General features: G+C 38.5%; 1 protein-coding gene across 3 annotated transcripts in view; it reads left to right on the top strand.

Moving 5' to 3' along the window:
- Positions 1-25,648, top strand: part of GRID2 (glutamate ionotropic receptor delta type subunit 2) — a 1,028,529-nt gene that overhangs the window by 782,744 nt on the left and 220,137 nt on the right. For all 3 annotated transcript variants that reach the window (XR_009631647.2, XM_060779233.2, XM_060779232.2), the window contains exons 9-10: positions 443-544; positions 19,725-19,922. Coding sequence is in view for 2 of the 3 variants with exons in the window: in XM_060779233.2 (XP_060635216.1) it covers positions 443-544; positions 19,725-19,922 (300 nt within the window). In the remaining variant the exon portion in view is untranslated. The remainder of the gene's footprint in view (positions 1-442; positions 545-19,724; positions 19,923-25,648) is intronic.

Genomic DNA, 25,648 nt, shown 5'->3' on the forward strand with positions numbered 1-25,648 from the left:
GATAAATATTTTAAGTTGGTTATATCAGTCTCATGTAGGGATAGAAAAGAGTTTCATTGGATTGGGTAGAGCTTGAGCATCCTGTGAATTTGATATTTACAGGTTGTCCTGGAACCACACCTCAGAAGATTACATGAGGACACTATATGTTTTTGTGTGCATATTAGTAATGAAGTTAATTTTAAAATATTAATACACACACATTCTGAATTGGTTTTTGAAATGTCTATATTGCCTTGAGTCCTGGTTTTGCATAGAAGGCAGAATGTAAAGGAATATGATTATTTGCATTTGTATTGGTATTAGTTCATAAAGATATTCAACCCTAACAACTCTCTTTTCCAATCATAATTCAACACAACCCCAAGTTACCCAAGATATAGACAGAAGGAGCTGTTTATGAATCATAGTGACGCTTCTTTCTTTCTTTCTTTCTTTTCAGCTGGGCTGTTGGAATCCTGTCTCTGGTCTTAATGGATCCTTAACAGACCGAAGGCTGGAGAATAACATGCGTGGGGTAGTTCTTCGTGTAGTGACAGTGCTGGTAAGCAAATTAGATCTTTTTTTCCTTTTTTAAAATGAAACTATTTTGAAAGAAAAGGAATTTTGAAAGAAAATGACCACACACAGTAATATCATATTGCAGTGTCACCCTCCCCCTTCATTATTATTTTACAAATAGGATTACATTTCAGCATGTGAATTAAGTGATTTTTTTCTGCTTTTCCTACAGCCATTGCTAAACTACGTGATCTATGTGCATTAACTTGAAAGGCCAAAGCAAAGTGTGCTTGTGAGTTCAAGCTCTAAATGATGCATAAGAGACAGTCATTCACTAACTGCAGTGGCAAATTGATTGCAGTTTCATGCAAATTGCTGTACTCAGAAAATACTAAAGATCATGTTAGGGTGCATTATGTTAGTCGAGTGAAACAACTGCTAGTCTTTCCCCCATAGGTACATTTCAGCTTGTCTTCTGGCTGTTCTGACTTTCATCCTGGCCAGAAGGCAAGGTCTGTAAAGTACATTAGCAATAGTAGTTCAGAATGCTGTGTTAGCTGTGTCTCTGATCTAATCTGGCATGATTCTCCATATATTCTATTGCTTGTGAAAAATTTCGTCTTACCCACCATTCCTCTCACATGTGCAGTTTAGGCTTTCCATTTTGCATGGTGAGGTGTCCATTTTCAACAATGGCGTATAAGAAATAATAGATCCTTACCTCCTTGTACTTTGGGATATTCTTGCAGTGCTTTTCTAGAGGGCCCTCTTGGTCAAAACAACTCCGTAGAACCAGCCTGGCTCACAAAGCTTTCCTCTGTGCAGATCCCTCAGAGTCATGCATTTGACCTTGTTGGTATATATAAGGAGCAGCACTAGCAATTTTGTACACTGAACATGTCTTCTATTTTCTTCTCAGCACTGCCAGAAGTTTTGGTACTAGTTAGGAGCTGAGGAAAAACGTTTATCCCATTATCATAGTTCCAGATACTGCATCCATATTTTCTTCCTTGGTATTACCTGCTTCTTTAGGACAGTGCAAGAGGCATCTCATTTTCAAAGTATGCATTATATAATGTACCTAGTTAGTGCAGGGAAACATCACTCAGACTGTGACTTGAGCAAGTGAGTAAGGAAGAAAAGTTCTTTCAATCCTCCCTTTTGTAGTCATGGTTGTCTCCATCACAAGTTACTGATAGCGAACAGAGAAATACATAATATCAACAGAGTTAGGATATGCAACTTTGGAGGGAAGGGCAATTTTCTATCCATGGTTCTAGCCAAGAGCTTCACAAACTTTAAAAATGAGAATGGGAAAATATTAAGAACTAAGTAGAAATATTTGTTTGAAAATTGTGCTTTGTTAAGTGTTGACAAAGCATGACAAGGAGACTCCTGGGTGAGAAAGAAATTTTGAAGTTTAGAAATTTATCCATGTCAAAATGTACATGGGTTTTTGTTGTATAGAAAGTGGCATGTCCTTCTGATCACCTGAACATTTGTTTTTTGTAGTCTATCTAAAATGTGATGGGTAGGTGCTGAAACATTGAGGGCAAGACTGAAGGAAATGACTCTGTTCTCCCCTCATGCAGTCTTTGAATGTTTGGGAGAATTAGTTTTTGATTGTGTCCCCTATTTTGGCCACTGTCACAGCCGGGCATGGTCTCAATCAAAGAGTAAGATTGGCCTCAGTTCTTTCTGTTTGCCCCTTCCCAAATAGCTGGCCCAAGATATTTTCTTCCTGATAATGTTGCAAAAAGTGCTCCCCGTTTATCTAATTCAAGGTGTGATATAGCAAAATTACTTCCATAAGAACCTTAACCCTGACCTGACAGTGAAATCAGAATAATATTGTGATGGAATAAGAATTTTCTGCTCTTTCATAAAATCCAGCTGCCTCATTCTGTGGGAAAGAACTCAACAGTAATCTCATGGGATTGGCTTTCTGGTGTCACCTTATCCTTCAAGTGGACTGCTGTGGAAGAGTTCCAGCTTAAATAACCAGAGGTTCCCTCTTTCAACTAGTGTTGCTACTGGGCAGCTAGAGCAACACATTTCAATTTTTCAGGCTTTCTGGTTTTTATAAGTGAATTGTGCCTTTTCCTCTAGATTAAACTAAACTGGGGCAAGTAACTGCAGAGTAAGAAAATAGTATTTATAGTTTTGTGCATTTGATTTGATGTTCATCAAAGTAACATCACAGCAGTGGTAGCTGGCCTTTGTACTTTGCTTTATACCGATTTGAAATTAAAATAATACCCCTGCAATGAAAATGCTCAGTGAATGTTTCCTATCAAAAGAAATTCAAATTAGCTTCTCGTTCTCTTTTCCCCGCTTCTATAATTTCATCCCTATTTTATCATTTCGGTTAACGTGCCAGGGTGCATTCTTCTGGCAAAGAATTATATTATGAATATTTAGTGTCTTTGATACTCATGTGCATAGGAGAAAGAAATGCACCATTACTCAAGCCTATAGAAGCTGGTATTATCTGAAAAAGAGAGAGAGATTTGCAAATTCAGAATTTCATACAGCAGATTACTTCCTCTAGCACCAATAACTTCTTATGTGCAGAATGTATTAGCTGACACTTTCACACCCAGCAACAACTTTTCTTTGATGGATGTTGTGACTGTACTGTAAGATGTACTTTTCTGGGCATTTATATTTTTTCTTTGTAAGTAAGCATAGCTACATATAGCCAGTTCTTCCAACCTTCTGGGTCTTCTTCACCCTCCACTACATACAAAAAGGACCATTCCCATGACGGTGATTGCAATTATTCCACTTTAACTGCATGGTTCCATCCTATGGGATCCTACATTATAGTTTGTGGATTTATGAAAAAATTATAGACTTTTGTCTGCTCAGCTTCAGCAAGGTTGTTCTAGTAAGAGTCTTAGTAGCTATTGAGTTGAGAAATATTATCGGACTTTGCCTGTATATTATTTCATTTCTCACAGTGCCTGTGCTGCAATGTGTCCTTCAGTTACTGGGAATACCTTGAAAATCAATGAGAATTCAAAGAAGATGTACAGGTGCATACAGACTGTTATTTTCCTTTGAGTATCTACTTTGGGCATCTCTAGAATTCTTTGAAATTACTTTGGAATAAAGAACTTTTTAAAAAATTTTGGAAGAGAAGGAAAAGAAACTACTGAAGGAATGGGGTAGAAATTCCAGAAGCTGCAGTCTCTCCATCTTGATATACAAAGGGATCTTGATATACAAAGGGACCTTTAAGACTGAGAGAAAAAAGTTGTTAGCATAAGCTTTCATAGACTGAAGTCTACCTCCTCTGGTGCACTTGACACTACCAACTTCTTCTCTGTTTGTCTCAAAGGCAGTACGAAATCCCTTGGTGTAATGATATTACAGACTAACACAGCCATGCATATGAATTCTTCCAGTTTTTATGTACTGGGATATAGCCATCATGTTCTGACGGAGACATGTCACACTACAACCAGTAAACAGATTTCTATCATTTGCCTAGAATGGAGTTTTACACTGAGGTTCTTCATGCTACCCTGAGAAACCTTTGCATGCCATGATGAAAATGACAAATTTTAAAGGGCATGTAGACATTATGTGCTGAAGAGTCCAAAAATGAAAGCAGGTATATTGATCCACATCAGCAATTCATGTTGCTCAAGAGTGGCCCTTTTAGAGATTCTGTTCAAGACTAACTGCTGCAAATTGCTTTGCATTACAACATAATTAGCTCATAACTACTGCTCCTAGGAAAATATGTCATCTCACTACCTGCTTCCGTGAAGAACACCACTAAACCTGTTTTCCAGGTTATATTTATCCTATCAGAAGCAAACCAAGGGTACAGTTGTCATGTATTTAAGAAAAAAAAACACAAAGTTTTTAAAACTTGGCATTATACTAAATGTCCTTTGACCAGTAGCTGGCCACTTGGAGTGCCTCTGGTGTTGTTTTAAGAAGGTCCTCCATTGCGCATGTGGCAGGGCTTAGACTGCATTGTAATTGGTGGTCTTTAGTTTGCACTTCTCTGAACTCGCATGTCATGGACTCCACTTTTTGGCCCCATTTCTTAAGGTTGGCTCTGCATCTCGTGGTGCTGGAATGCAGTCTGTTCAGTGCCTTCCAAGTCACCCAGTCTTCTGCGGGGAGGGGGAGAACCAGAAGTGTTTTCCAGATTGCTTGTAAGTCAATGGATCTACTGAAAATGAGATGTGTTATAGGATTAAGGCCAGTATTACCATCTAAATTAGTGCAAATTTTGGAGCTTCAAATTTGTGCAACCTGCTTTCATTAATTGTAGCCCAGATTAATGTGACTGCAAGTTTTGATACTGGAAGGAGTAAGAGGCAGCTCCTCCCAAATATAGAGCATACATGTGATTCTTTCATATTCTATTCACTTATGACTGTAGCATGAAAACTAAAAGGAAAAAAGAAATCACGGGGGAGAGATATAAAAGAATTTCTCTCTTTCCTTGTGCTCTTCTTCATTTCTTGAGTCTATAAATTAAACTGATGATTTGCCATGTTGGCACTGCTCTTGTGACTCCTGTTAACTTTGATGACATTACACATTTAGGACTCAACAGCTTCTTCCTCCTTAAACCCCTTAAGGGTTTGCCTTCATGATTATGAATTACTCACTCTGTAGGGTGAAACCTTTATTTAACCCAGGTATGAAAACTCACATGTCACCACTGCATTAGCCTCTTGAAAATATCTACAGTATGTTGCCTTAGGAAGAAGGCACAGTTGGTCACTTGTTACTAATTTTAGCTTGCTTTTTGCCTTTTGTTGGTTCCGATCTCTCAGTTATCAAAAGGGATAATGAGTGTAGTAATGGGAAAAATGTGATTTTAAGGGGAAAGAAAGTGTATACAAGGGAGTGTTTACAATTCTGATATGCTAACATCAAATCAGCCTAAATAAGATGCCAGCTGTCTTTTGAGAAACGGGTAAACATTTAAGACCTGAGCTAGCTAGCACCATGTGTCCAATTCTAATTTCCATTTGCAGCTCTGTATCTTGTGCCTTTGAAAGTACCCTTACATTTTTTCTTGTTTTTCATGTACCTAGAAATGATCTACTTGTGCATAGACAAGAGCCTCCCATTCTGCCCATGCCACCAAATGAGACTGGTCCGGTTTTCAGTCATAATACTTCCCCCAGGCACTTCCAAGCCATTAAATGCTAACCAAGGTGGTCAGTTGAAACATTCACACCTAGCTCCAGCAGACAAAAGTCCTTTGTCCCAACCTGGTCATTCCACAGATATATAAACCCATTTTCCTACTTCCAACAGACCTCACTACCTCTGAGGATGCTTGCCAAAGATGCAGGCGAAACGTCAGGAGAAAATGCCTCTAGAACATGGCCATATAGCCCGGAAAAACCCACAACAACCCAGTGATTCCGGCCATGAAAGCCTTCAACAATATACTGAATAAAACTTTGAAGGGGGTTCAAATGCTTAAAGGGCCAACATAGGCTAACACCACTAGATTACATCTGATCTTGGAAGCTAAGCAAGATCAGTCTCGGATGTGACACTGTCAATGAATACAGGTTGAGGATCCCCTATCTAAAATGCTTGGGAACAAAGTGTTTTTAATTTCAGGGGGTTTTTTTTTCAAATTTTCAAATTCTTGTATTTGCATTTAAGTACATAATGATGTATCTTGAGCTAGGCCCAAGTTAATACAAAATGCATCCGTTTCACGTTACACACTTGGCTCGAAGGTAATTTTATGCAATATTTTTGTGCATGAAATAAAGTTTGCGTACACTGAAGCATAAGAAAGCAAAAGTGTCACTCTCACAGTCATCCATGTGGACATTTTCATATTTTGAATTTCCGAATACTCAACCTGTAGGCTATGTTTCAAAGAAATGGGAAAGACATTTCTCAGCATTTCTTTCCTAAGAGGCAACTTGAAAGCACATTCCCAAAGATTCATTTGGAATACTCAAATAGATAAATTTAGCTAATAGTTTTCTTTCTCTGTTTCATTCTCAACTTTTCCCTGAGCAAATAACTTTTATTTATTTATTTATTTACGGCATTTATATGCCGCCCTTCTCACCCCGAAGGGGACTCAGAGCGGCTTACAATATATATTTTCATACAATATATTATATTATTAGCATAGTACAATATCAGTATATATTACTATATTGCACTATACCATTATATACCATTATATTGTAATATTTGGGAAATTTCTTCCTAAGATAGAAGCTTGGCCAGCGAATGAGATTTTCTATCCTAACACTTCATCACAATAGAGAATGAATTCACTTTAAATCTGGTTTCTGTCTCCTGCAGAATTCTGGGGTTTGTAGTTTAGTGAGGTTGTTAAAGGCTCTTCCCTAAACCACAAACCCCAGAATTCTGCAGGAGGCAGCAACCAGATTTAAAGTGTGATGAGGCCCCTATAAGAGACCACCCACACACTATGGATACAAAAAAATATTTTGTGTGTGTGTGTGTGTGTGTGTATAGAGAGAGAGAGAGTAGAAAAACAGAATTGTTGAGAATCCCTGTGGAAATGAGTCCTGAAGAGAATTTTCATTGGGTTTGAAAATTGTGTAGTTTCTGTAGACTTATTATTTACTCAGTTGTTTATTTCGGACGTCACTTTTTACATTTTTAAATGATATTGGCTTTTTATTTCCAAAATACAGTGGAGGCTTCAATGTATCTCGAGTTCTAAGTTTGAAAAAAATGTTATCCTATGGTGCTGACTTTATTTTGGGTGATTTAGATAGTTATTTTAAACTTTAAACTGAGTCATGTATTTATTTACTGTCCCAGTTGCATTGCCTCTCTTGACAGTTGCAATGGTCATGTTTTCTATATCATATACAGTTAACATTGTGTTTTCTGCTTTTCATTTTATTGATATACTAGCTTGAGGACTCGTCGAGGCCCAGGTTACTTAAGAAATGCATTGTTTGTTTTGGGAAGCTTGATAATATCTCTGGATGTGGGGTGAACTACAACTCCCACGTGGGTGGGTCATCCCCCCCCCCCCAAATCCCTCCAGAATGTTATGTTGGCCTGGGTTATTTGAAAAAGGCACTGTTTGTTTTGGGGTGTTAGGTAATATCAGTTTGGTAATTTGTAGCTCTATTTCTTAGAAAAAAGCCAGTCTTTCCTGTTGTTTATGAAAACTCCCATTAGAAAATGCATAAGGATGTGGGTGAACTACAGTTCCCAGAAATTTGGGGCAATCTTTCTCAAACCTTGCCATTATTCAAAGTTGGCCATGTTGGGTCTGTGTGCCAAGTGTGGTCCAGATCTGATATCAACTAGGTGCAGTGATATCTAGATAAGGGCGAACTACAACTCCCAGATTCTCAGGGCAATCGCCCACAAACCCAGCCAGTATTCACAGTTGGCCTTCTTGGTTGTTTATGACAAGTTTGGTCCAAATCTGTCATTGGCTGGGTTCAGTGTTCTCTGGATACCTGTTGAATCCCTCCAGTCTGTTCAGTTGCTGATGAATTCCTCTGTGTTTGTTGTGTGCCATAGGAAAGGAAGAGGTAGTGGGGCAGGGTCATGCAAATTCCACACAAGGAATCTTGGTATATCTGCCTGTGGTGGAGGAAACATGTTATATCTTGGATGAAATAGTCCCAAATGAAAGCATTCCTTGGGTAGCGGGCCGTAGTGTTTGGGCAGGACATTGGCAGTATTTGGGCTACATGTTCACAGTGCTCGCTATTACCTGCATTGTCAGTTGAGGGAGTGCCTTTGGAGGCTTCTCAGCACTTGGAACTATAGCCTGATTGTATAGGATGGAGGCTTTCTGTGTAAGTGGACACCTCTGCCACATACACACATACACATTTTTCACTTTTATTATGTGTATAGATAGATAGATGGGAAAGGAAGAGAAGAAGAAGAAAGAAGAAAAAGCAGGACAGGATAAACAACATTTTCCCAGCAGAAACCTATGGAGATTTTTTTTCTTCCTGAAATGTTTGTAATTTATGGCAACTCTGATAAATTGGGCTCATTTTAGTTCTGGATGAATAAAATCATCATGAGGATTGATGCATGACAGAAGTGCCTGGCTATTTGCTTTTCTTTCTAGTCACACCAGGTCTTGGATTGGAAGCTGTCACTAAGTATGAAATACGTTTCATGAGATTCCTAGGAGGCAGTCATTTTTAATTTAAAACAGATAACATGCAGTAAGTAATATAGGTTTTGAAACCGTTGGCACTTCTGAAAATAATACCTCAGGTAATCCAGTATCTAAACAGAACTAATTGCTTCTGGAACAGCTGCAGCAACAGCAGCAACACGCCACAGTTGATAACTTTTTCTAAGACCATTTAAAGGTTGAAAAAAGAATCATGGTTGCATTATCTTCATTATTTTTTGGAGTGTGGGCTAAGATACATCCTTGGTTTCTTGTGGGGTTTGGTTCCAGGACCCACCATGGAAACCATAATCTCATTATGCACAAAAGTATAGTAAAATGGTGCCCATCATATAAAATGGTAAACAGTTCAAATGAATGCCAGAGCAAGCTTCAGGATTTGTGAACTGGTGAGAGGCTACAGTAGGATATGCCTTCACATTTGTGTAGTGCTTGACTCATGTCAAAAACATGGTTTGATTTTTGGGATGTTTTTTCTTAATATCTTTAAGCTATGGTTGAAAATATTAATGAGTCCATGAATACAGAGGATTGACTGTAATCTGCCTGACACTTTCATGTTTGAACTAGAACCCAGCGCAGAAATAACACAAATTGGCTCCTCTCCACAAGTTTCATGCTATCTGCCTTAATGCCACCTCATGGCATGCCTACCAGTGCTTGAAGTAAGTTCTTTTCTTCTACATCTGTTTCACTGAGAAACAACATCTGGAAGGTAGCTAAGAAACAGCTTGCCTAGATAACAGAGGCAAACCCAAACGGTTCTTCCCTGCTTGGGAAAGCTAGGATGGCTAAACTCCTGCTTTTGCAAAGAACAGACCTCAAAATGATAGTTTTTTGGAGGACAGACATCGATTTGAAGCATCTTTTGTTTCATTGATGGGACAACATTTGACTCATGAGTTGTTTGATAACAATTCCTATCATACCTTGCCAGCAATTGTGGTTTTTGTCAAGACCATCATTCTGTTTTTTTGTAGTCTTTTCCAAAGCAAGAGAAATGAACTTACTTGCAGCAAGACTTAGGATGGAACCAAATCCTACATTGATTGCAATCTGGCTTTCTGGGGATGCTTAGAAGGCCATGTTTCCTAACTTATGATGCCCAAATTTACACATGTATTTTGGTCACATCCATTTCTATTTGACCATTCCCATTACTGGAATGTTGCTCTTAAAAACTATTCTGAAATTGAATTTAAATCTCTGCTGAAAGGTACTCCCCTTTCTCAACCTAAACTGTAAAGATTATATCTTACTGATTGAATCTTTAATGTCCTTTCCATCATAAACAAGATGCCTATGGTTAAAATCATTTAGTAGAGAAGAGTTGGGATGTCACAAAACTTAATAATAATTACACACTCAACAGAAACAGTACTTTTCCCAGTGTCTTTTGGAATTTGATCTTTTGAGCACGGGCATGCTTGTATCCTTATTTGCCTTGTCTGTCAAAGTAGCAGCTGGCAATAGTCTCAAGGCCCATCTCTTCCCATTACTGTTCATATGGGAACACGCTGGGATTAAAGGCTTTGCATTGTATTTTACTTTCCCTTAATCTATTACCTCATTAGACTTTTTTCTTTTATATAATCTTTGCCTAGCCATAATTAGCAAAAGAGTCTTTGTAATGAGAATATTAAATATTTCAATTATATTTTAGTTATTGATTCCCAACCTCAGGGTAATGAATTTTGCCATTGAACAAAAAATAACAATCTACTATGTTGTTTATCACCCAAGTGTAAACATTGGGGGAAATGGCCAATACAGCAATCAAGAAAATTGAATATCCGTGCCTCAATATATTTTTCCTCAGAATATTGTAGAGAACAAAGTTCAGAATGATCAACTCTGGAACCTGGGCTCCTACAAACTTTTGAAGTGAAGAATACAAGCTTTCACAGGCTCCAGTCCACTTTGGCAAATGTAATGCTGTCTTCAGATATTGTACTTTCTTCATCTTTCATCTTCATTGAATGCTGTGATTGATTGACTTATCTTAAAGGGTTGGTGTAAAAAGGCAGAAAACAGACCAAGCTTGCAAAAGCTAAGGAGAAAGGTGGGTGGATCAAACAGGCAGCCTTATAGCCAGAAGTGCATTCTGATTGGCTAGTGAAATTGGAGGGAAAAGCTCAGTAACTGGAGATGGGCAGAGCCAGAGGCAAAGAGAAGGAGCAAGGCAGCCATTTTAAAATCAGTTAAGAGTTTGGGATGGAAGAAGAAGGGTTAGGAGTTTGAAGGGAAAAAGAAGGAAGGAAGAAATGTGGGGACTGTTTGTGGTTTAAAGATACCTCTTTGATTATAATAGTTAATAGGTCTCTATAGTGATTAGAGTGCTGTGGGTGGAAGGGATATTTCAAAGGTTTTAAAATCCTGTTTGGATTTGTGTGTGTGGAACTTTTGTTTTAAGAAACTCAAGATAAAAATACCATCCTCTGTAAGAAGTAAAGCCTGACAAATTATTTGAAACCATTACGCATATTTGACAGTTCAAAATAAACAACATATTCCTGTTTGATTTCAACTGTAGTCTTTATGTGGCTTTTTAAACATTCCAGTGAAGGAGGTGGCCTATTAAAATAATAAATCTGTGGCAGCAAATATTAATACATAATAGGAGGCAGCAAAGGCTCCTTTATGTATAAAAGACAGTGGTAGCTTCCCACTGATTGGTCTTGTGTGTGTGTGGGTGTGTATGCTCTGATTCCCTCATGGCCTTGCCTTGGGCCAGACTTTTTTGTTGGTCCTTTATCCTCCATCTTGTGTGTGGTGTTCCTGTTGCATTTTCTGCCTTCCCTCCCTCCATTGTTGGTTGCAATTGGTGGCAGTTTATTATAAATGCCTGTTGCTTGTAATCCCAAAGGAAATAATAGATTGCAACTCATCATTTAATTTTCAGAAGTTACCAACATCCATCATTCTTGAAATGGGCCAAAAAAGGGGGGAAATAAAATTATCAACTTTAGCATGTATGCAAACTGTTGTGTGTGTGTTAAATTTAAATTGTTGCTAGACATGTACAGTTTGAAGGATGAATTTGTGAATGAGTGTTACTATAGGCAGGGCTTATCTATAGTAACACTCTTTAATATCATGCCTCTTCCTTGTGTAGCAGATGTTGAACAGTGAGAGACAACAGCATGCCCTAAACCTCTAGGCTCACTGGTTGAACTCAGATCCAATGCCCAACTCTTCATGTTGCAAATATGAGCTATATGGCAATCTGGTCAGATTTCTTACAAAATGTGTATGTGTGAGTATACCAGCGAGATAGAAACACAACTAGAAGATGTCATTGGTGAATGGCCTTCTATCTAAACAAAACTAAAAAGCTGGAATTGCAAAAGAAGTTAGGAGAGAGTAAGATAATCTTTCACCAAGCTCAGTTTAATGGATTAAAACATCAGTATTAAAGCTTATGTCAGTGTCGTCAGAAAAATATAAAGGGCACCCATGGAAGTCATTTTAGATGATCTGTGAATATCAACCATCAGTCTAATTACCTGACTTCACAGTTTATTTCAACAAAAGGGCATAAGGTCATGCATTTGCAGATTTGATCTTATGGTGTGCTCTGAACTCCATGTTCATTTCTCACTTTCAATATTTCTCACTCTCCTTCTGATTTTTTTTTATTATTTGTATTTTACAGTCCTTAGAGATGTTTCCCTGAAATGATGAGATTATTTCCGAGTGAGTAATGTTGACATTTATTTTGGTATCACAAAAATAAGATTATGAAGATTTGCATAAACTTTCCTTTTTATAATTTACATATATAGATGGGAATGTAGAAAACTAAATGAAATTACTTTCTGTCTGTATATTTGTTACCACATCTTGGGAAGACAATTGGACTTATTGGACTGACTGGTGTGCTTGGGACAGTCTGGCTTAACAGACACCTCAGGTGCTTCACTGGGAACAAAAAAAGGGCATCCCCTTCAAATAATTATTCCCTTTCCTCTACCCCATGAGATTTTCCATTGATTCCCAAATTTCTAGCATTGCAGAGAGTGGGACATCGAAAATCACTAACATTTAGAACTCTAATTCAGTGGTTCTCCACCTTCCTAGTGCAGCGATCCCTTAATATAGTACCTCATGTTGTGGTGACCCTCAACCATAAAATTGCTTTCATTGTTACTTCATAACTGTAATTGTGTACGAATTGTAATGTAAATATCTGATATCCAGGATGTATTTTCATTTACTGGACCAGATTTTGGCACAAATACCCAATACGCCCAAATTTGAATACTGGTGAGGTTGGGGGAGAATTGATTTTGTCATTTGGGAGTTGTAGTTGCTGGGATTTATAATTAACCTACAATTCTGAACTCCACCAATGATGGAATTGAACCAAACTTGGCACACAGAACTCCCATGACCAAGAGAAAATACTGGAAGGGTTTGCTGGGCATTGACTTTGAGTTGTAGTTTACTTACATCCGAAGAGCACTGTGGACTCAAACAGTGATGAATCTGGACCACACTTGGCACGAATACTCAATATGTCCAAATTTGAACACTGGTGGAGTTTGGGGAAAATAGACCTTGATATTTGAGAGTTGTAGTTGCTGGGATTTATTGTTCACCTACTATCAACGAGCATTCTGAACCCCACCAAAAATAGAATTGGGCCAAACTTCCCACACAGAACCCCCATGAGCAACAGAAAATATTGTGTTCTGATGGTCTTTGGTGACTCTGACACTCCCTCATGACCCCCCCCCCCAGGGGTTCCAACCCCATGTTGAAAACTGCTACTCTAATTGAACACTTTCGCTTTTTTCTTATTCCCTTTGTGACTTTGCATTACACTTCTTTTTGGATGACTAAACTGTCTTTTTAAATACTGGAGTTTATATTTATGTTACTGCAATACTAAACCTTTTCTTAATAGCCCAGAATTCTTATTTGGGAATCAGTGCTTTCATTTTGCCCTCTTGGAGCTATATCCATGGGGAATACTTGCTATTGTAGTGGTGGTGGTGGTGGTGGTTGTTAAGAATTGTGTTTCATATCTGACTGGAAGGGGAAAGTTCTTTCAAAGACAACTAAGACCGATCTGCCATGCGTGGAATGTTTGAGTCTCCAGAAATAAGCTCCTCTTTCTCCTGGGCAGTTTAAACTGATCATTAACCATGATAATGGTTCCAATGAGGAATACTCAGTATAATAGATAGTAATTTAAATAGAAATACAATTATTTTCACCATAGTGAGGAAGATTGTTATGAGATTACCTATGCACACACTGAGTCTGCTATCTCCACTGCACTTGCTGACAGGCAACTTCAGACTTCCTTCTCTATCTGCTTATTTTTCTTTATCTTTAAACTGAACTTGGCACATAGGATATAGATTAGAAGAATGCAGACTTCCAGATACTGTAAGACTGTACCTCCCAATGTTCCACACCTCTGAAAGGGCTAATTAATTAGGGATGCTGGGTCTTGTAGTTCAACACCGTCTGGAAAGATAGCATGTTCCCAACCCTGGAACAAAAATTAACTTCATAGGGCTATTGTAGGTTTTTTTGCCTATATGGCCATGGTCTAGAGGCATTCTCTCCTACTTCATATAGAAAGAGAAGGGAAAATGTTAAAGTAAAAATTAGAAATCATCTTTTAAGTTAAAAGATATACAGTTTACTTAATGGTATCAAACTCCTCATTTCTTCCATTGCAATAAAGAATGTCACAACTGTCATGGCACAAAACAGAATGTAGAGTCCTGGAGGGTTACAGATGTTTTGAGACTATGACTCCAATCTGCCCAGGCCTAGGCATCATAACCTATAGTATGAAAATATGGAAGTTGCAGTACAAGATCCCAAAGCCACATAAATCACCACCCTTGTCCTCAATGGTGTTTATTCAGATAAACAAGTATAAGGCTGCATACATTTGAAAAGTTCAGACTCTAAATTACATCTGGAAATACAAAGCAATACAGTGGGATTATAAACAAATTGACATTATGGTCCATGTAGGTTTTTTTTTTCCAAATAATTTTTATTAAACATTTTATAAATCAACACAGGGAAAGAGGGGGAACAATAACAAGAGGATAGAAAAGAAGGAAAGGTAGCACAAAAACACAACAACAAAAAACACCTAAACTAATCTAAAATGACCTCCACTCCAACCTCAGGATCTTCTCACTCTACTTCTCCAACTTACTTATCTATTCTTGTCCTCTAAAACTTTTGTCTTTAAGTTTCTTTTCGTAGTCATAGAAAAAGGTCCAATCTGTTCTCTTTAGCGATTTTCCAGTATTTCTTCTCATCAAAAAAGTTAGTTCATCCATGTCTCTTGTTTCTTTAACTTTCTCCAACCATTCTTCAATGGTCGGTATTTGGTCATTCTTCCAATATTTGGCAAAAACAATCCTTGCCGCTGTAGTGTAGTATGTAAATAATTTGTCTTCATTCTCATCCAGTTTAAAATCCGAATCTGTAAATCCCAATAAATAATACTCAGGTTTCTTTTTGAATCTCTTCTTCAACATCTTTTGTGTTTCCTCATGGACCGAAGCCCAAAACTTAGTTGTATCCTTACAAGTCCACCACATATGGTAGAATGTGCCTGTTTGTTCCCCGCATTTCCCCGCATGGTCCATGTAGGTTAATCATGATAATTGTAAAGCCCTTTGTGTGTTGTTAAACTGCATCTGCCAGAAGGCATAGCTAGCAGAGCCAATAATGAAAAGATGTTGAGAGTGGCTATTCATTTCCCAACCCTATGATTATTGTTGTTGTTGCTGCTGTTGCTGTTGTTGTTGTATCCAACTTTTATTTGTGATGGAGATGCAGTTCAATAGTCAGTTACATGCCTAACAGAAGAATTATGAACTGTCTCAAGTTTTTGAATAATCTACAAAAGGACTCCCATTTTGTGGAATAATCTACAAAAGGAGCATATTGCAATAGTCCTTCTGGAAGTTTCTGAAGTATGGATCATTGTGGGTCAGATTTATTTATATCCAGAAGGAATCACAAGTAAAGCCAGTTTAATCAAGGTTGCCATTGTCAATGTATTTGAAGAGGAGACATGTCAATTTAACCCAGTGCTTCTCAACCTGTGGGTTCCCAGGTGTTTTGACCTCCAATTCCCAGAAATCCCAGCCAATTTACCAGCTGTCAGGATTTCTGGGAGTTGAAGGCCAAAACATCTGGAGACTCACAGGTTGAGAACCACTGATTTAACCTGTTCAAATCAAAAGTACAGTACGCCATTAGGCACCTAGATTGGGAACAGGATTCAGCACCTTGGATAGCTCAGGCTGAAATCTGAAATAGATTCACTACCCCACCAACATGGAAAGAAGTTACCTTCTGTCCCTTGAAAGGTGTGAGCATCTAATTCATCTCCAATTTAATCACCTCTCTCTTGACTTTGTACTTGCTGACATTCCTGAGCTGAAGGGCTAGAGTGCTGGAGGGAGTTTTTATAATATATATACAGTAATAAAACAGTGTAGCAAGCAGAGAAAAAGTGTTGAAGGGGGGAAGCTTAAACTGAAATGTTAGTAGGAGCTGCAGGGTGTAAAGGAGATTCAGACTCTATTTGGTGTAATGCCTCACTCCAGGCCCAATATAGTGTATGTCAATTGGCCCCAAGAATGCTCCTATTCTGATCACTAGGCTTTTCCTCCTCCCTGCAGCTTCACCCATTTCAGATATTTCCTGCGGGGAATGAGAAGGTGATAATTCCCTGTGGTTCCTCAGCAGGAAGCCTGCGAACAACAATCAGCTGAAATCACTTCTCCACATTCCCTATAATTTGATGAGAGTGTTTGTGCAACTATTTAGCAATTTGGCTTTACCCTAACTGAACTCATGCCCCCAAGTGATAAAGTGTCAGCATATTCTTGGGGATGAGAAAAGGCCCAAGGAGAGATTTACTGCTCTGTTGTCACTTTGAATACTAGTTTCCCTCTGCTGTCAAATAGTTTTGCAAACTGTAACAGGACAGGTCAGCTTTTTATTCTGATCATTGTCAAATACATGAGGTTGAAATAAAATAATTGGATTTTCTTCTTTAAAAAAAGATGAAAGGGATTTTTCTTTTTCATTCTGAATCCATTATTGGTAAATATATAACCATCCTTTGCTGAGGAGTGGAACAACATAGACTTGTGAAGTGTCAGAAAGACACTTACCTGCTTCAGATTGGAAGCTTAATTTTTGTGGTTTGAGTCCTTTCCAATTTATGGAGCCCCGAGACTAAATCTGTTATGGCCAGATTTGTTCAGGAGGAGATTGCTTTTGTCTTCTTCTTGTCCAAAGTTATCCCAGGGGGTTTCGATGACTGAGCGGGGATTTGAATCTAGGTTTTATTGAAATTACTCATCTTGATTGTTTGCAAAATAATAATAATCCCAAAATAGCCTTTTGGAAATGTAAATAATAATGAATTGATTGTGAAATATGGATTTATTTGATCAGTTGCATAAACATTTATCAACACCCACTAACAGAGCTTAGAAAAATCATTTTTCTTGCACTACAGTTCTCCAAATTCCCCAAGCAACATGACCATGTTTCCCTAGTTCATGGAATGCAAGCATCTTACCAATCTGGGTCCTAAGAAGTCATGGAAATTATTCATATATGGCTCCTGTTCAGGTTTTCTACTACCATTGCCCTATTTCTAAATCTTAATTACTAAGATTCCAGTAAATGAAGGTTTTGAGGGGTGGATTAAGTGGTGTACTGGGCATTGGACTATGACTCTGGATACCAAATTAGGGTTCAAATTCCATTCAGCCAAAAAACCCTTCTGGATGAGCTTGAATAAGTCTCATACTCTTAGCATCAAAGAGAGTAAATGGCAAACCTCTTCTGAACAAATCTGGGATGGGTTTGTCATTGGGTCACCACAGGACAGAAATTAATTGAAGGAACACAACAAGTAATAATGTAAGTAGTCACAGCAAGTAAATTGCAGTGTTGGAACCCTATTGCATTCCCAGTGATATCCATGAAACATAAATTTTGAACACAATTTCAGAATTATGATTTTTAAAAAGGTGAAGAAGAAGTTTGTATTAAAATTAAGAAGCCAGATTGTGAATTGGGTTGAGGTGAGTTTCAAGGCAACTCGGAGAATCTGAAGATTTAGAATGTGAGAGCATCTTGTGACCACATTCCCTCCTATGTACCTGCGTGAGAGTTAATATCTGCTGGAGGGCCCTCCTTGCAATCCTGCCACCATCACAAGCACAGTTGGTAAGGATGAGGGAAAGGGCCTTCTCAGTGGTCACCCACCAGCTTTGGAAAGCCCTCCCCAGGGAGATTAGGTAGGACCCCACACTGTCCTCTTTCCATAGGGATTTGAATACTTGGATGTTTAAACAAGCCTTTGATAATGTCTAGCCCAATGGTCTGCAATTAATGACACAGCACTGCACTATCATCCCATGCCCTTCTTCCTTAACTACAATTTGCACTATCCCATTCCCTTGACTTGTTTACAGTTTGGCCATGTCTTAGGGCAGTTGTCACCATAGGTTATTGGGTGTTGTTCTGAGTTTTAAATAATTGTTCTTATATGCTATTGGTTTTACTTTTTTGTATTGGTTTTTTTTTGTATATTTTATGCATTGTTTTTAGGCACTTTGTGTCATATGTAAGTCCCTTCGGGGAGATGGAGGCAAGGTGCAAAAATAAAGTTATTATATTATTTTGGGCCTCCAAATGCAGTGATTTATTACCTGCTTACTAATCCTAACAGAAGGTGCTGGAGTTTCAGCCTAGAACTTTCAACATTTTTTCCTCTAACATGGAGTTATGGTCTATTTGCATCAACCAATCATTTTCACTTTCTCGTGGCACTAGTTCAAATTTTACCAGTTGAAAAATTCTTGTTGCATAAACTCTATTATCATGTAGATCCCAACAAATGTCATAAAACTTACAAAATGAGCCATTCTATACAAGCATGCCTACAGCAAGAATAAGCAAATTGTGACTATCCATATGTTGTTGGATAGCTTCCCCATTAGTCCTAGCAACCATAGCCAGCAGTGAGGGTGAATGGGGTTGCAATCTAGCATCATCTGAAGGGTCACAGATGCCCATTCCTGGTCTATGGTATGACAGCTCTTTCTCATACTTACTTTAAATGTGAATCTCTTCAAATATTTTCAGATTACTTGTATGTCATATAGTGAAAATCCTCATGTCTTCAGCTGCCAGCCTTTGCCCCTGGGTTCATAAATGTTTGGAATGAACCACAAAGCAATATTAATGCTTGAAATAGTCATAAATCAGATGAGCAATTAGTGGTCACGTTTAACTGACTGAACACAAATTCTGAATTATGAGCCCCTATTATTTAATAACCCAACAAGTGATGTGCATAAATCTTTGCTAATATAAAAACCATCTTCTCCTGAAATACCCTCTTTCTCCTTCATAACTGATCTAGGGAATATTGTGCATAATCTACTTGACTGATGAACTATAGAGATAAAGAAAGAGGGAGGGGGAGCCGTCGAAGCCTTCTTTTATTACAACAGATCAGATATATTGTATGAGGGACATATTATTTCCACAATCAGTATTAATTAACTATTTGTATTTATATAATATGTTTGTGAAAGATCTAAATATCCTAAAAATACCGGATTCCATCTGACCTTGGAAACTAAGCAGAGTCAAACTTGTTTAGTTATTGCATAGAAGATATCAACATAGTATATTGGTTGCTATAGGCTACATTTTAGAGGAAGGAACTGGCAAAACAGTATTTGAGTATTTACCACCTAAGCAGGCCCTAAAGAATTCATGGGGTCATCATAATTTGACAGTGTGCACATGTGCGTGCATGCATGCATACACATTCACACAATAAGCTTTTTCCTTAGTGCAATAGCTTGAATCTCAAAATTCTAAAAAAAATATATAGACAGAAATGGATAAAAATCTTGGTGCAATTGAAAGAGCAAAAATAATGTTTGAGAAGACTTAAACCTCCTTAGCAGCAAATTTGATACATTGCAATATTGCTACTACCTCTAAATGCCTATCTTTCTTTCTTGTGTAGGAGGAGCCATTTGTGATGGTGTCAGAGAATGTTTTGGGGAAACCAAAGAAATATCAGGGCTTTTCCATTGATGTCCTGGAATCCTTATCCACTTACCTTGGCTTCACGTACGAAATTTATGTTGCACCAGATCACAAGTATGGACGCCCCCAGGAGAATGGGACTTGGAATGGACTAATAGGAGAACTGGTATTTAAGGTAAGGATGCTAGTAGTTATTTCTCTAAAATATATGGAAGGCATTATATGAATTCATTTCAGAGTCTCTAGTCATTTAGAGTCATCTGACAAAACACATTTAAAAATTATACACAACTAAACACTCCTGAAATTATTGTTCTTAGGAACACAACATAACACTTTATTGTCAAGCCATGCAAAAAAGAATGTGGGTGGTGAGAAGAGAGAATGAATAGCATCTTTGAGAATAGCTGGTTTATTTCAGAATGAGCTTTCATCAAGATTAATCCAGTTCTTTAGATGTAGTGATTGAATGCACTATCACAACTCAGATTTTCAATTCTAATTAGATAGTTGGGGTAGTAGAATTAGAGGGAAGTAGGATGCAGAACGATGTAAATTGTAACCATTGCTTCAAATGGTACTCCCAGAAGCTGATATGTAACATAGAGGTGTGAAAACATTAATCAAAAATGCAGTTTTCTTTAAGTCAGAAAATCCTTGGAAAAGCAGGCTTTAGTTAAATTGCAGACATTAGAAGCTTTAAATGAATACAGACATATTCATTAAGGAATTTCACTTGGCTAGTAGTACTTTTCAACTGGTCCATACAACATTATTACATTATCTGCATTCAGTGGTGTTACATTGGTGGTCTGGAGTCTATATTAGCAAGGTAAGCCTATATATGTAGTGTTCCAAGAAATCATTATCTCTTTTTAAATCTTTCCTAATGAATTCGAATTTGTGAATGTATACTAATTCAGTTGTTTCTCTTTCCAATCTTCCTCTGATTTTTCCCCCCCAAGAACTTCTACGTGTAAGTTTGAACCTCCAGAGAGGTTGAAATGCTCTACAACTTCTTTTTGTGATTCTTCCATTTCTAGTGCTGGAATTATGTTCCTTATTCTTCTCACACAGGAACTGTCCCATTACTCTCATTGTGAATGTAATGGGGTGCAGATGGCAGGGAGTGATGGTATTATGTTGCTGCAATGATAGATGTGGGGACAAACTTGGCATCTGGATAGCAGTGTCTTGTCTTGATATTCCCTTTCATGGCATGTGTCCTGCTGTAGGTAAGCACTGTAGTTGTTTCGGTTTGGCAGGCTGTCTCTTAAGCAAATTAAAGCCTGTCATCCAGCACCTGCAAAAGGGCAATATTAATCTCTCCAACTGGCTCACTGATGATGTGCTTGAGAGGTTTCAGCTGTAGGTGACAACTATTGGTCCTCTGTCATTTTCTCTTTTTGGACTGTCTTGTAGATTGCTCTCATTGTGGTAGAAGTATGATTGTACATACAGCAATATTTCATGTTGAAGTTGCTGATTGTGGCTGCACATTGTTTATTGCAGTTCCTCACTGTGGTCTCACATTACAGTTATGCATTATTATACTACAACATCGTGTTACTGACATATGCAACCCAACATTAGCATTCTATATGGGGTTATACAGTACTGTTGTAGAGCATCTCTCTGTGTGAATATTTATGCAATGTTGTACTGCAACCATAATTCAAGCACCCTAGGCCCATACTGAATGGGATCCGTGGGTGAAGTAGGGCGAAGCCTCTGCATGCCACTGCCTCAGAGGATCAAGGAAATGCTCCATGTCCATTCACTTTTCACCCTGGAGGTTGTCCAGACTGCTTTGAATTTTAAAATATAGAGGGAAAAATTATGGACCTCTGTGTGACATGTTTGTGTACCTCAGTCATAAAATTCAGTTCAGGTCCTGCTCCGGATATTCATAAATCTTTCTTATTTGGTTTACCTGGCTTCAGAGGTCAGCCAGCTCAATAAAAACAGCATCCCTTTGAAGAACACAAGACTGAGTATCTCTCCCCATGGGATGTTCACAGAGGTGGCCCTAGGTAATTTTTAATGGTAAGCAAACAGTATTCCCCCCCCCCCACCAATCACTGATATATATTTTCTGTTCATTGTGGGAGTTCTGTGTGCCATATTTGGTTCAATTCCATCATTGGTGGAGTTCAGAATGCTCTTTGATTGTAGGTACATCCCAGTAACTACAACTCGCATATGTCAAGGTCTATTTTCCCCCAAGAGCGCCTCAAGAGCGCCCCTGGGCAAAATCAACTATACTGCAAATGCTTACTTTGCGTAATGGGTTGAGCTGCCCCTGGATGTCCATGAGAAATGAACAAACTGTTAATATCTCTCCATTTTGGAGCAGAACTGCATCACATCACCATAATTAATAGATCCTTCTAAGATCCTCATAAAGTGTAGACAGATAGCTCAGGGTCTTGTGTTCTTGAATGATACAAGCAGCTTGCACTATTCAAGAGAGGGAGAAAGTCCCAAAGCTTAAGTGTTTTGTGAACCATCAGATTTATCTGCAAAGATGGTGCGACTGGGAATCTTATACGCACTGGTATGGAATATCCAATAGAAAAGAAAAGCCTGTAGAATTGATTTAATCTGTTCAAGCCTGGAACATTAAAAATAGACTGTGTATTATTAGATACGCCATGGGGGATGCCTGGCCCGACAGTAGTATGTGTGAAAAAGATCTTGGAGTCTTCATGGACAAGTTAAACATGAGCCAACAACGTGATGTGGCAGCTAAAAAGACCAATGGGATTTTGGCCAGCATAAATAAGAGTATAGTGTCTAGATCCAGGGAAATCCTGCTACCCCTCTCTTCTGCCTTGGTCAGACCACACCTGGAATACTGTGCCCAATTCTGGACACCACAATTTAAGGGAGATGTCGACAAGCTGGAATGTGTCCAGAGGAGGGCGACTGAAATGATCAAGGGTCTGGAGAAGAATCCCTATGAGGAGCAGCTTAAACAGCTGGGCATGTTTAGCATGTAGAAGAGAAGGCTGAGAGGAGACATGATGAGGGCTATGTATAAATATGTGAGGAGAAGTCATAGGGAGGGAGGGAGCAAGCTTGTTTTCTGCTGCCTTGGAGACTAGGATGTGGAACAATGGCTTCAAACTACAGTAAAGGAGATTCGACCTGAACATTAGGAAGAACTTCCCAACTGTGACAGTTGTTCAGCAGTGGAACTCTGCTCTGGAGTGTGGTGGAGGCTCCTTCTTTGGAGGCTTTTAAACAGAGGCTGGATGGCCATCTGCCAGGGGTGCTTTGAATGTGATTTTCCTCCTTCTTGGCAGTGAGTTGGGCTGGATGGCCCATGAGGTCTCTTCCAGCTCTATGATTCTATGAGTCTACATTGTCAGGTGGTTTCTTGTAAAATCCTTCTCAGCTGATGTGACACAGTTGTGGTGAAAAACAGAAAATCATTAATGTTGGTCAGAACTCAAATATGCTGAATTCCCTTTCCATAACATGAAGATAATGAAATACTTGCTTGAGTGAAAAATAGCAAAGGTTGTGACCTTCATAACACTAGCTAATTTATTCAGAGCAGACGCAAGTCAGAATAGAAAGCCAATCTAGAGGGAGAATATATGAGGTGGCTTTAATGGCTAGCCATTGCATAAATAATACATAGCACTTAGAGGGAAGTATTGATAGCCATGAATAATAACTGAGATCTATGATCAACAGAAAATGTTTTATTGATGCACAATAACATTTGTGTTATGTTGATATGTGAATTGGGTACATGTACGCTAATCTGTAATTAATAAACTACCCTCCTCTAATTAATTCTGCCTTAGATGTTTACTCCATAAATGAATTGCACAAAATAAGCATAATATATTCACTGATCATTAAACAATCGATCCTCAGCACATATATTCAGTCTGCTCTGGACTGAATCCATGCAGGACGCAAAAGTTTGATTCAAATGTTTATTCCATTTCTACTGGCATACAAAAGGAAGAATGTGGAAATTTATGCCCAGTTTAAGCTACTGACATGGGGGGATCAGAGCAGTGAATGAGAATGTTTTGGAAGGCCTTTTTACCCCACTTTCTGTATGTTTTTATGTATTTATATCCCTCCATTCTCCTAATATAGAGATTTAAGGCAGCTAACAATAAATATGAAACACTGATATGTTAATAAAACAATGAGAATGCATTAAAATATAAATATAAAGTGAAAACTGTTTTAACAATCTGTATTAAACATTAAATTATTAAAATATATTAAAATTTCATATCCACCTTAAAGTCCCAATCACATCACCTTTAAAAGTCCAACTTTCATCAGTTTATATATACTTAATGGCAGAGAGATGGCTTTATCTGCTTTAGCTGAGTAATATGACCAGGAATGGGACCATCTTGGCCTCTTTAGGGAGGGAGTCTGGGAGCAACCACCAAATAGATTTCAGAGGGTGTGGAAGAGAGATTATTACGGTGTTCTAGGATTATAAAGGAAAATAGAATCCTTCAGATTGTTGCAGCTCAGCCAGCTGAAGATGATATGGAGGGGTTTGATATAGTCAGACAGCTGAGGATGTTGATGAGGGGTCTGGGGGTGCAGGCCCTGCAGGCCCTGATGTTTCTGAAGGTGTTCAGGCAGAGCAGATGTTGGAATAAGAAGGTAATTCCCTGGTTGGGAGAACGGAGGACTCTCTGTGTGAAAACGAAACTGTTTTGCAGGATGACAGGCTGGAAGAGAGATTAGATAGAGAAGCGAGACTGCTTCTGCATGGGAAGAATTCCAGGTGCAAGTCAGGTAATGGGGAAAAGTGGTTGAAGGAATGCTTTCATGCATTGGTGTCCCTAATAAAGGGGGAAACCGCTTTCGTTTTTTTAGATCAAGCAACTTCTCAATTAGAGCTTTTGCCTTGGTTCTCACTCCAAGTCATGTCCTGGTCAAGTTTTGCTTTAAGTCTTGGAGATTTTACCACGAACTTAAGCTAAAGTATTGTTCTTTTATTCTTGGGTGACTTAAGTGGGTGTTTTATTTTTCGTCTTTGGATTATCCAAGTTCATGAGGTTACCCTGCTCCTTGGATTTATAGTCACGTTTTAACCTTTGCATTGGAGTTTTATCTCTGTTTTTTTAGACTCTTTTTATCTTACCTATTGGACTTTTTACTCTTTTGCTGTGTGTGCATTTTCAATAAACTGTTTATTTCTACGTTGGGCTTCCTGGTGAGTGCTTCAGCAAGGTGAACTCCAGCTGAGGTGCAATACAAATTATCTTTTGTTGTTGTTTATTTGTTCAGTTGCTTCTGACTCTTTGTGAGCTCATCGACCAGCCCACACCAGAGCTCGCTGTCAACTGTGGTCACCCTTAGCTCCTTCAAAGTCAAGCCAGTCACTTCAAGGATACCATCCCTCCATCTTACCATTTGTTCTGCCCCTCTTCCTTTTTCCTTCCATTATCTTCTCCAGGCTTTCCTGTCTTCTCATTATGTGGCCAAAGTACTCCATCTTTGACTCTAACATCCTTCCCTTCATTTAGCAATCATGGTTTATTTCCTGGAGTATGGACTGGTTTGATCTTCTTGTGGTCCAAGGCACTCTCAGAATTTTCCTCCAGCATCACAGTTCAAAAGCATCTATCTTCCTTCACTCAGGCATCCTTATGGACCAGCTCTCACATCCATAGGTTACTACAGGGAATACCATTGCTTTAACTATGCAGATCTTCATTGCCAATGTGATGACTCTACTCCTAACTATTTTATCGAGATTGGTCATTGCTCTCCTTCCAAGAAGTACACGTCTTTGATTTTCCTGACTGCAGTCTGTGTCTGTAGTAATCTTTGTGCCTAGAAATACAAAGTCTGTCACTGCCCCCATGTTTTCTCCCTCTATTTGCCAGTTATCAATCAGTCTGG

The sequence above is a fragment of the Anolis sagrei genome, chromosome 5 (assembly GCF_037176765.1).
Source record: "Anolis sagrei isolate rAnoSag1 chromosome 5, rAnoSag1.mat, whole genome shotgun sequence".
Taxonomy (NCBI): Eukaryota; Metazoa; Chordata; class Lepidosauria; order Squamata; family Dactyloidae; genus Anolis; species Anolis sagrei.